The sequence below is a fragment of the Taeniopygia guttata genome, chromosome 6 (assembly GCF_048771995.1).
Source record: "Taeniopygia guttata chromosome 6, bTaeGut7.mat, whole genome shotgun sequence".
Classification (NCBI taxonomy): domain Eukaryota; kingdom Metazoa; phylum Chordata; class Aves; order Passeriformes; family Estrildidae; genus Taeniopygia; species Taeniopygia guttata.
Window position 1 is genome coordinate 16,055,056 of NC_133031.1, and position 13,040 is coordinate 16,068,095.

At 43.1% G+C, this 13,040-nt stretch overlaps 1 protein-coding gene across 11 annotated transcripts in view; it reads right to left on the reverse strand.

Annotated features, from left to right (window-relative positions):
* KAT6B (lysine acetyltransferase 6B) overlaps positions 1-10,347 on the reverse strand; it is a 107,786-nt gene extending 97,439 nt beyond the window's left edge. For 2 of the 11 annotated variants that reach the window (XM_032749115.3, XM_072931016.1), the window contains exons 1-2: positions 10,047-10,188; positions 1,966-2,856 (exon numbers count right to left, since the gene is read on the reverse strand). In XM_032749115.3, coding sequence (XP_032605006.3) covers positions 1,966-2,586 — 621 coding nt within the window. In that variant the 5' untranslated portion in view covers positions 2,587-2,856; positions 10,047-10,188. The other 9 variants (XM_032749113.3, XM_072931018.1, XM_032749111.3 and 6 more) reach the window with 9 other exon arrangements.
* Positions 10,348-13,040: the final 2,693 nt, after the last annotated feature.

The window sequence follows — 13,040 nt, forward strand, 5'->3', positions numbered from 1 at the left end:
TTATACAAAAATTAACATCAATTTCAAATGAAGATACAGTCACATGCCAATAACAGGGACAACTTAGGTACACTTACTTTCAGAACTGTCCCTGAAGTATTTAAAGCCATACATGGTAAAGAACAGTAAAAATCCTGTATTTAAAACAAGTCTCTATATATTTGCTCAGTAACCTCAGTAACTTAGCACAACTAAGAGGTAAACTACACTAACATGGAACTACTGATTCACCAACCTCACATCAAAACTATTTTTGTCAGGAAAAACCGTATGCCAGTTTTTAAACACGCAAGTCACACTGCTAATTTTGAGGCACCCAAATGAAAGCTTATTTCTTGCCAAAGCACTTGCTAGAGAACAGATTTGTTTGGCTAACTTCTAGAAGACAGATTTATCCTTATACCAGTATTTTAGTATGGCAGTAATGGCTTTTTCAGCACCATGACCCAACTAACATTCCTTGCAAAGGCTGCCAGTCTCAGTAGGTAGCCTAACATGGGAGAATTTTGTTTCTACAACATTCATGTTACTTGGGTTGTTCAGTACTCCAGCCCTAAAATTTTTCATGTCATTACAGTATCAGAATTACAGTATAAACTCAAACTACTTAAACAGCTTTATCACTACAAGTAATTAAATATTTACAGTGTACAGCTACAGCAGTAATTGCACAGTATGCAGCACTTTTGAATTTCCATTCTGATTATAAAGTGTGAAGCTCCATGTATCCCTCAAATACCTGAGAAGTCCAATTTAACAGAAATAGCTATCCATACAAAAGTGCAATCATATCTAACATGTATTTAGAGAAGCTCACAAAAATAAAGCTACAACTACTCACCTCTGACAGTTCCCCAAACAAGTGTTCCTGAAGACCTCGCTAAATAATTCCAACACAAGCGTTTTCTACTCTGCACCCTCCAGCATCTCACCATCAAAGGAAAACGCCCACTGAAAACCATAATGCAGCTTCTAGGAGACACTGGTGGCACCACTACAATAGCAAAGCTGTCTGGATATTCCATGTCTAAAACAACTGCCATCAAACTTGACCAGCCAGAAGAGAAAAACAAAAACAAACAAACAAAAAAGAACCTCAAACCATCAACTTACAAATATTTTAAGTCTGCAACAGGTAACTTTCTTTCTCCCAATGAAAACTGAAAATTCCAAACACACTTCACCATACTAAATGGAAAATGATCAAAGAGTACCTGCAGACCTATCTTTGACACTATCCTTTCATATACAAAAACTTAATTGATAGCCTTTCTCCCTCAAAGCTGAAACTCTGTGAACAATTAACTTCAAAACAAGACTCAAGTAATAACAAAAATAAACCCAAGTAGGGAGCACAACAAAAATAAAACAGAGGGAGGATACTGCAGTTCATCTCAAACTGTCACTCTAACACCTTCACTTATCTTCTTAGAATATTAACATTCATTCCAGTTTCTATTAACTGACATTTTAAAGCTCACTATCCACATACAAATATCATGAAAAAATAATAATTCTTGCAGTCTTAAACATCACAACTCCTACCAGTGGTATCTCAGGCCATCAAACCACAAGAAAATCTGTATATCCCAGCAGAAAATGAAGGTAAAAGACCACAAGCAAATCACACTGCAGATTTCAGCTACACCAGTCTGTCAGGCAAGACAGAACAATCTCACACCTACAACAGAGCATACAGCTGTACTCTTCCCTGCTGCTCTGTTCATCTACTGAAAATTCACAAAGCAAACTCTCCAATGCAGAATGGCAGGACATATGGAGCCAAGTAAAATTCATTTACCAGAACTGAGTCTGCAATAAATCCTAGACATGCAGCCCCACTCATATACATTCAAATGGTAAATAAAGCACAAGAAGAATCATTACTTTTGCATGAGGTAAATAAACAAAGGATAACAATAATAGTTTTTCATTACTACATTAGCTCTCATTTTTCAGACTTACCTGGTCTTTTTCATGGGGTAATAGGCTGACAGGTGGAAGGGAAGCTGGGAAGGTGCTGGAGTATTTTGGAGCTCCTTTGCTTTCCAAACTGCCATAATTGACTCTATACTGAGGACCATCCTTCAGTAACCTCCCATTGTTCACAGCACGTTTGGCCCCCAGCCGCAACCTCTGCTGAAAGGCAGGATTGTTGAAAATACTTGCTAGGTCATTTTGACTTCTCAAATACTTTTCTATGTTTTTCAGGGAGGAGCCATTAGGTTCTTGAAGCCCTTCAATTGCTCTTCTCAAGAGTTTATTCCAATCCACATTACGGAGCTCATTACAAGCTCCTCTAGATGCCTTAACAGATTTAGGAATAGTGCCAGGTTTAACACATGAAAACCGTCCAGGATTATCTGGGTCCTTGTAGGATGCAAGACCTTTGTTAGTGACTTTAAGAATAGAACCATCTTGAACACTAAGTTCCAACTGTTCTGAAACAGTCTTCTTATCTAATCCATGGGAAGCACAAACAGCATGACATATTCTCTCTTCAGAAGGCCTTTGCTTTTGCTTTTTAACTTTTTGTATAGCTTCCAGAATCCACTCCGTATAAAGAGGGTTGGCAAGTTTTACCATGGTTGATCAGTAATTGTTTCCAGCCAAGAGTTACCCATAGAGGTTCCTCCTTATTCTTTTAGCAGATCTTTCACAGGTTGTTCACACCTCAAACACAAATGAAAGGATTCCACACACTGCTTGGACACATGGCAAAAATATCCACCCTGAGGAGTCAGAAAAAGCAGAGAAATATCTGCTGACTGAAACTTCCTAATTATGTTACTGAAATGTAGAAGGGGTTCATCTGTGATGACACTGGTACCTCCTTAAAAGAAACTTCGTTGCAACCTTTAAAAAGAAAAAAGAAGCAGGGAGAGAATACAGTTAATGCTGAAGTATTAAAAACTAAAATTGCACTCAGACATGCATTCATACTATAGATGCTGGAGTATAGAAAAATCTTTGTGATATTACATGAAACATTTGTCAGTTCCCACCCCACATGAAACAAGTAATCAAAAAATCCTTCTGCTTCTCATAACAGTCAGTGGATTTAGTTTTCCTAAATTTCATCACCACAACGCTTAACCTACTACTGACCTATTGGACAATTTCCATTCAGTCAGGCATCTGAAAACACTCTAAAACAAACTGCCTACAGATCATTTATATGCTGATTATACGTGCACTAGAAAACCCAAACCAACAGAAAACCAAACCCCAACCAATGAAAGATAAATTATTAACCACTTCCAATTCTTACAGTATCCTGTCTCTAAGTGTCCTGCCATGTTGATTACACAACTCAAACATCAAAACCAAAAATATCAGAACCAAGTATTACATCCTTCATTAATATTTAGGTAACCTACAAAACCAAAAGACATCATAAAAGCATTTCTCATTTTAAGGTGTGCAGCAGAGAGGCATTTTTGATACAAATCTTCACAAACAGAAATGAAAACAAAGTAACAGGAAGCATTTTCACCTAAATAGGTTGTCAGCACAAGGACGTGTAAAGAGGTCACATTGAAAAATGTTTTATTGACTCACAGTTTAACAATTTTTTTTTACTTATTATGGAATATATCACTCCAATAGAAAATTCAGTGGCGACAAGAAACTCATTTAAGAAACCTGAAAGTACATCTTGATGAGGATTTTATTAATTCTAGGAACACATGTGAACAAATACAACAATTTAAAAGTCTCACAAATTAAACTTAAGACAAGAATTGCATAATGAATAAAGAAATATATTTGAAGCATTAGTTTTTTTGGCCATGAAGTATGAGAGCTTTTGAAGGCATTAACAGAATGGCATGATTACTTCAAATCAAAAGAAAACAAAAAACAGAAGAGAAAAATTTTCATTCTCAATATATGGCTTATCTTGTAAAGTAGACAATCCACCAGTTTCACAGCAAAAACTTAAAAAGTATTTCATACACAAGTATATTTATAAAGCTATGGCAAGCAGACTACAAATAATAAAATCACCTATGACTAAACAAGTCCTGGACCTAATTTTTTATTTGTTTATTCTAGCCATCCTGTATTTAAATCATGTTCAAAAACTTGAGCAAATTATAGCCAGGAAAAACCTTGGAATGATACAGCAATCGAAATTATTTTCAACTTCATAAAAAGATTTCTCTGCAACTACAAAGATAAAAAGTACAACAACACATACTTTTGTCCCTAAACCTTTTTCTTCTTCTACCCCTCAAAAATGTCTTTAAATATAAATTCCAGCTTATGTTTCACACATTATTATACCTACACAACAGAATTACTAACAAAAGAGCAGCTGGTTACTGGTGAGCATAAAATTTTTCTATACCCAAACAATCAATATTAACCAATTCACTTTATGAATTTGTCCTTCTCAAACCTGATCAAAGCTTAAACAACTTCAGATTTATAAATATGAAAATTCAAGTGACTGCCAGACTGAAAAAGACACATTCCTGATGCAAATGCAGAGCCTGAACACTTAACTGGCTCACATACTGAACCCTATTGATCTACATGGATTGGATCCTGTTTCTTGCTTCCAGACCATACTCATGGAAGTTGTATTTGATAACAGTTTTGTGTATTTCAAGTATCTGTAAGCAAACAATAACTTTTTCTGCAAACAGACCTTTATTTACTTCAGTTAGCAAAAGGCATTCTTTCCCTAACAGAATTGTTTATACTCACTGTTCTCAGATAATTCCAAAATAACACTGTAGCTACAAAATGCAGAGAAATGTAGGAAAGGAAAGAGTTTCCATGGTATTATAAATCCTACAAATTCTCTCACAAACCTGACAGTAAAAATACGATAACACAGCAAAGCAGAACCCTATCTATAGTGGAGGTTCACTCCCTTTTAGACTATTTCATACACTCTTCCTATAGATTTGAAAGCTCTCTGTAGCCCCATATAAAGTCCCAGATTCCTAGAAAGCTACTTTTAAAGTTAGTTAGTCTGTTCCACTGTAAGTCTTCATTAAGATAGTCATGACTTAATTAAATGCTGAACACTGCATTTGCTGAGTCAGACATACTTGTCTTGGTTTTACATCTACTGCAGTACTGTTGTATTAAATTTCATACAAGCAACCACATCAGTTCCATTAAATTCCAGAACACACAGTACAGGGTCTGTTCCAAGCTCCTGGACACTGATGAACATTTCAGTATAAATGCTGTAACATGTGGGTTACAGGAATTTTTATTGGCCAACAACTGTGGCAAAAGGTTAGCATAAACCTATATCTTCATATTAAGTCTACTGCTTGGTACAAGAATTTCACAGCCATATACATTCAGAACGACATTTTTACTTATTTACTTAAAACTCCTTGCGTGTAATACAACCTCCTGCATGCTAGCACCTACTAAATCAACCCCAGTAGAGTGGATCAGCAGGAACAGTTTCCAATCCACTGGACAGGATTTCAGGAGCAAAAATCAAGACATCTTAAATAGACACCTTCCAACAGTAGCCAAGTTCATTCTGCCTTAAAGAACCATGCAAAGTGCATCCAACCCAATTTTAAATTGTTTTGCCACAATTTAGAGCCTCTCTCACTCTGGCACTTGGAGCACACATGAACTTGAAGTGCAGCCACCTGACCTCCATGACTGCTATGCCACACGCTGGAGTCAGAATAACTTATTACTAACAAACATTTTTCCCAGCAAAACAACTTGGGTGTGTGATCCTGGAGCTATAAATTAAGGATATCTTTCAGAAATCAACACAGACTGATACAAGATTGGCAATACATAAACACACACACCTCCAGTACATCAGCAGAGTACTAGCTGAGACAAAATAAATTGTTTTAGAAAGAATCTTGCAAGATTCAACATCAAAGGATACTCAGAAATACAAAGTTACAATCAGGTTTCTAAGTTTAGAATGCAAGTCTACAAAAACTACAAAGAGGTGGTCATACATAATTTAATATAAAAAGTGTGATCATTACCCAAATTACCTCAAAGATTTTGAGGAAATTTTTAAAACCACTTTAAAGAAGTGATTATAAATTAGTCTATTTAGGCACTCATGTCTATTTATTAATCTTCCTCCCCTTGTAATTAATTAACTTTTAATCACCCTCAGCAGCATTCATTCAATCACAAAATAGATTTTCCATACTGTTAAATGCACAGGATAACATCCAAATTTTATGGCAACAGTCATGAAGTTCCTTCTATGTATTCTGTCATAGTTCAACTTCTACACTCTATGGTATCTTATTTTGAAAATAAAAGCATTTGAGAAAGTTTGGATGTACTATATTACTGACCAAATCTATTAACAAGACTGCCACTGAAGAGGTGCGGAACAGAGGCATCAGAGGGTGACGTAGAGCCCATTAGCTCTAAAACATGAAAAACCATCTCTAGTCAAGGCTTGTCCCTTTACCTAAGTCATAAATTATCAGATAAATACAAAGAAGTTGCAAAATTTCGGCTTGGGATTTAGAATGAATGCAAATGTGCCCTTTATAAGGCACACACCTATTGCACAGATGATTATAATTAAAGAAGGCAGTGACTGAACACTTCAATCTCAGGTGTCATCAGTAATCCTATAATCCTCTAATAAGGTAGTTCTTAGACTGAACTAGTACCTGGAATTGCTTCCAGGTGATCCTGATTGTGAAAACAAGCAGTGTAGTCAAAAAAACAGCAACAAAAAAGCTACACTTCTCTCCATAACTAAAACCAAAAGTTACTAAACAAATATCACAACATACAATCTAAGGGGTTTTTTTTTAATTAATTAAAAGTTTGCTTCACCTTTCATAAATGTAAATGCAGTTAAACTTTTAAAAACTGAGGTTAGCACAGCTATAAAAAGCAAAAAAAGAAAGGAGGGAAAAGAAGATGCAGCTGGGGGAGATGGCAGCAACTTGTGCAACCTGCTGGTGACCTGTGAAGCACAATCTTATTCTGCTCCCTCCCACCTGCTCTGCACACACTCAGGAGAGGCAGCATCAGGCCAGCTCTCTGCTGCAGCATCAGGGTCAGGTAAGGATTGCAGCAGAGGAGGACGAAGAAGAGAAGACTGCCATTGCATTCCATTTTTGCCGTTTTTTCCTTGCTCCAAGCCATTACTTAGAATTCTGTAGCTAATCAACTCTGTATTCCTCATCTCAATTAATGATGCAAAACAGACAAGATAGTTGTTTTGCTATTGCAAAATACACAGACCTACAAAGAGATAGGGAGAAAGCAGATCCTGGTAAGGACTCCCATCATTCATATCCCTCTTAAAATTACTCAGGTCAGCTACTGTATTATTCTTTACACACCATATGCTTTCCAATAATAAGAAAAAGAAATGACACATCTATATGCTTTGAAACGACAGATGTAGACACTACAGTAACTTCAAAACTGCACTAAAGACTCGTGGATGTGGAGAGAAGAGTGGCACATGTGAAACAAACTGATGGAAGCGGTTGTGCTCTGAGATACCCCACAAGCTTCTTTGAGATCATCTGCTTAAAATCGTTTCCCAACATGACAGCAGCAAGCGCCACCAGAGGAAGCAGCATCAGCACAACATGACAGCAGCAAAATCACCCAAATTCACCTTTCCCACCTTCTGCTGTGGAAGTTCTGAGCACTTTAAAATACAGTACTAGAGAACAGCAGGAAATACGGAAAGGTAACATTCACTGCCAAGAGTTCACCTGGAAAAAGGTGAACTGAAAACATTTCTTCTTGAGATAGTGGTTTCCAACAGCAGGGGTGGGTATCCGTCTGCTCTTGCCAGAAGGGGTTATTTTTAATGCTCAGTGACAGTATAAGAGGTGAGGTCCGGGCAAAGAACACACAATGTGAACATCACTTCCAAAACGTGGCACCGACAAGCTGGACTATTCCCCTCCCCAACTTACTTAGGGTTTTTGCAGTACTAGCCCAGCCACGGAGATGTGCAACGCCCAGAGCCTCGGGCCAAGGCATTGTTGCTTTTGAAGGGGCCAAGCCGGGGCTGGCTCTGCGCCCTGCCCGCCCTGCTCCGGGATTTGCCGTTCCCGAGGCAGGAACCCCAGCCCGCAGGCTCAGCGCCCCGGGCACGGCGCCCCGCGGGCAGGGCAGCCCGGGGGGCCGGGGCCGTGCGCGCACCCGCACCGCGGGGCCGGGGGCGGCGGCCGCGCGTCCCCCGCGGGAGGCAGGTGAGACCCCCCCGGTACCACTCACCTCGGCGGGGGGAGGAGCCTCCTCCGGGCGCCGCAGCGGCTCCCCCTGCTGCCGGCTCTTCCGCCGCTCCCGCCGCCGGGCCGCGCCGGGCCGCCTGCCCCGCTCCGCGCTGCCCGCGGCCGCCGCGACCGCCCCGCTGCCGCCGCGCGCGGCTCGGCGCACCTACGCCGCCATTTTGTCTCGCCCCGTTGTACTTAACGTGAATCCGACATGACACTGATTACAGCCCAATGGAGGCTCATTAAAACCTTACCTACCCCGCGCCCCGCCCACCGCCGCCCGCCATTGGCCCGCGCCGCGCACGCCGCTGCGCGCTCACGGGTCGGGGGGGGCTGCCCGCCACCCGCCCACACCGGGCCCGGCCCGCCCAGCAACCGGCCCGGCGCTCCCATTGGCGGGCGCTGCCCGTCACTCACACGGCGCGCCCCTTCCCGGCGCGCTCAGCACCGCCCACCGGCGGGCGGGGGCGGGGCCGGCGGCTGACACTGGCCGCCGCCGCCGCCACACACTCGCGCGCCCCGCCCGCCCGCCTCACCGCTGGGCCCCGGGGCGCTCGCGATTGGCCAGCCGCCGGGAGCGGGGGCGGGACTCCTGGCGATCCCACCCTCCCGTTGGCTGCCGCTGCCGCCCGTCCGCCACCCCCCACCGCGGCCTCCCCAGCCCCCGCCGCCGCCCCACCCGCTCGCTCCCGAAGTTTGTTCGGGAGCGCGAGCGCTGCCGAGACACCGGCGGGCGCCCGAACCAGCTCGGCAGGGCGGGCGGGCGCGCGACACACACTAATGAGCCGCCTTAAATATTGAGCGTCACGCGCGTGCCTCAGAGGCTGGCGCTCGCCCGGGCGGGCGAGATGGAGCAGCATGCGCCCAGCATCACCCTCCCAAGGTGCCTGGCACTGGCAGCCGCTTATCGCGCACACGCACACCCCGCACCGCCGGGGGAGGGAGGAGGGAGTGGGAACGGGGACGACGACAATGACTCCCGGCTCTGCAGCCACATGCAGGTCCCTGCAAGTTTCGCCATGCGAAGCACAGGGACTTCTCTGTCACCCCGTCTGCGAAGGAACAATTGCCGCCTCAGAAAGACAGGGTGGGAACATGCAACACAAAAACCTCAGCCATCCCCTGCTTCCCTCCGCCACTCCACTCCCCCTCTCCCCACCCCATCCAACCCAGCCATCACCCCCTGCTGCTGCTCCCCCTCCCCTGCAAAACGCAGAGCATTGCAATGCATTTACCCAGCGCAAGTGTCTGCAAACACGTGCATCAGCCTCCGATGCTAAAGGAAAAAAAGTACCCAGCCTAGTGACAAGCCCCCTGCGCTGGGAGAGGGGAGGGAAAGGGGGTTATTATGGCAAATTGCAGCCTGTCACCCAATGCAAAACAAACCCCATCGCATGCTCCCTATTATCCCCCGCATAAACTCCTGGGAATCTAACCTCCGATGCAGGTTCCCCCCTTTGCTTGCAATGACCTCCTTTCTCTGCCCGTGTGTGTTTCTGCAGCAGCGGTTCCTGCGGAATGTGCTGCCCCTGAAACGCGATCGCGGCTCCTCTCTCTCTCTCGCTCGCTCGCTCTCTCCGCTCTGTCTCTCGCTCGCCCGCTCGCTCTCTCTCCTGGCTGCAAGCAGAGCCAGGAACACAACAACAACACAGCCTCCCCCCACCCCCTTCCCCAAACACATACACACTGAAGAGACCCAGCCAGGAGAGCCAGACGAGCCGGGGAGGGGGTGGAGGGAATCCCCAGCCAGCGGATTGATTGCACCAGTTACCTTCCCTAAGCCCCTCCGCGAGAGGGGAAAAAAGAAGATGAATACAGAGAGAATACCTTGTCTCCCCTCCTCCTCCTCCGCGGGGCTCCTCTTCTCACTCCAAAATACTAAAAGGTGGACGGGCAGATCAGACACACGCGTTCAGCTCTCGGCGGGGGAGGGGAGCCACGCGAGCAATTATCATTAATTTAGAAATTAAAACAGAAACCCACCCCAGACCTCCAGCCTCCCCGGTGCGGGCGGACGCAGATTGCGAGGACTGGTGCTAAGACACAGGACCTGATAACAGCTAATTGAAAGGTTAATCTACATAGGCTGTGACAGAAGAGGTCCCTCCCCACTTTTTTATCTGCTGTTGGCAAGTGGGAAATTGAGCTCCCCCCACCTTTTCTCCCTCAAAAAAAAAAAAAAAAATTAGAAAAAAAAAAAAAGGGAGAGAGAAAGGAGGAAAGGCGATAAAGTTTGTGGGGCGGCGCGTCCCCTCGGCGGAAAGGCGGCTGCGGGGAAGTGGCCACCGGCGCCTCCCGGGGGCCCTCAGCCGCCCTCGGGGGGTCGCGCTGGGCTCTCCGTCCTCCGTGGGGCGACTGGAGCTGTGCCGGTGGCAGCACCCCGCGGGCAGCCTCTGGGGCTTCCACACTCCCCCGGGCCGGGGGGAGGCGGCTGTGCTTGAGCTACCATAATTAGTCTGAGGGATGGAAGCAGCGTGAACAAATCACAGATGTTGTCCTCCCATTGAGTTTGTAGATGTAACAAGATGTTCCGAGGAATATGTTTAAATGAACAAGGTGATAACACGTATGGACTTAGAGCTCGGTTTTCTCCACGCTGTCTTGACCGGCGCTGCCGAAGGCCTCTCACCATGTCAAAGTTTTCAGAAATCACAGAATATGCTGAGTTGGAAGGGACCCATCAGAACAACCGAGTCCTACTCCTGGGTTTTAATACTCCTTGTGATGGTTTTCTCACCTACGGCCAGCAAACAGCACTTTTTGCCCAAACATCACTTTTTACCCAAGCATGGCATGACAAAATACCATGGGATACATCCCACAGGGTACCACAAAAGGGAGGGAAAGGCAGAGTACCTACCTGAGCATCTGCTCAAGCAGGCACAGCTAGACATCCCTCATCTTCCCAAACTTGAATCATGATTGTTCCAGATGTCTCCTCAACATCCTCTTTTCCACATCTTGTGGATGACATGTTAGGTTAGGTGCCTGCCTGCAAAGTTTTCTAAAAATATCTGGTCCTGAATAAGAAAATATAAAAGTAAAATTCTAAAAAATATCTGTAAGAGTGGGTGGAAAATTACCTTCTACAATAAATTATGAAGATCTTCCCTAGATGATGCACTGCATGTAGACTAGTAAGGAAACAAAGTTTCCACAATAATAAAAAAATGCATTAAGGTTTACTGCAACTTCTTTCAGAGTCACTTGCTCGAGATACTGTGTAAGGAAGCTCTTTGGTGATGTTTCAGAGCACTGTAAAATTGTATGACCTACTTACAGAAAGCTACCGGATGAAAATAATATTCCAGCATGTATCTATCACACCATAACCATTGACTGAGGTTTTAGTCTTTTAACTGCCAGATGCAGCCTTTTAAACATAACGAGGGAAATTGAAATGTGTAGTGACCTAATACTTGTTGGAGAATCCGTCAAGGTCCATGCATTATGCAGGACCTGGCTGTGATTTAAAATAGTTTTTAAATTATTGGAAATGTTATAAATCATTTCAGCACAATTTGTAGCACAGCGTCACATTTGCAACACTATTCTGAATGTTGTGTCAACATTTCCATCAGAAATTTTTTTTTTCTTTCCGGGAAATTTACAACTTGGTTAGTGGTAAAAACATAAAAATAATTTCTTGAAAGTGAAACTTGGCATGCCCACATCCCAGCTCAGGAAACAAAACACTGGAGAAAACTCGATAATATGTTTGGCCATTTTGAAATTACAAATGTGTAGTGAAGACATAAGTAATAGTGCAGAGAAAAATTATAAAAGTCTCTGGTTTAAATAATTCCATTCTTTCTTCTCAATTTAACTCTTTTCCCAAAAATAAATTTTATAGGATGATATGTCATTGGGTGTTATGTTCCAGTTTTTAACATATTCAAGAACCTTTTGTTTGCAGAGAAACTCCTATGGATCTTGACATTTACTGGTGTATCTGATATTATGTAAACTGTGAAGTTAAGCACATGAACTCTTTATACATGAATCATCATCCAGCAAACTCAGATCCACTGTCACTGTAAATTATACTATTTCCCAAAATTATAACTTCAAAAGAGCTACATCATGGCAATTTAGTGCAGTTCAGTTTGAGATAGTGCATGTTACACAGAGAAACCTGGAATGCTTTGGATCTAACTGAGAATGTCTATAAGCATTTTGGTTTGTCATCTAGATAAGAAATATTTTTGGTTTATTGTATGAAAACACCCTCAAGCCTATATTAAAAATATCTACGGAAAAGTAAGAAGCCCATCAAGGAAGTTAGTGCAAACAATAAAATTTACACATAAGTATGTCTTTCATGGGCAGACTTTGCGGGATTTTTCTCCCATAAGTCTTGCAAACTGATGAAGTACAACTAATTCCCCCAAGGAGTAACAGTTGTCTAAACACTTATACATTGAATATACCCATTCCATGTGCTAAAATCATGTCCCTAATATTAAACAAGTGTACCTAAAATCAAAATAACTTTCCTATGTATTCTTGTAGAAAGATCTACTTTGGCCCATTTCACTTTGTTCTATTAGTCTCTTTGTTTTCATTATATTTTAAATAATCTTATTTAGAGGATTTTCGCCCAACATCCCCCCCCTCCCCCCCATGCCATGGAAAAATATAAAGGATTGTACATATATCTTGTAGAGTATGTAGTAAGCATATGTCTCTCCTCAAAAGTCCTTAGAATTATTCTAAAAATGCACTAACACTGCTATTTTTTGATCACAAGTGAGAGAAAGCAAGAAGTTAAGGGCTCTGCATGGTCTCAGTTAAATTCAGTTCTCAAAAATCGAAATCTGA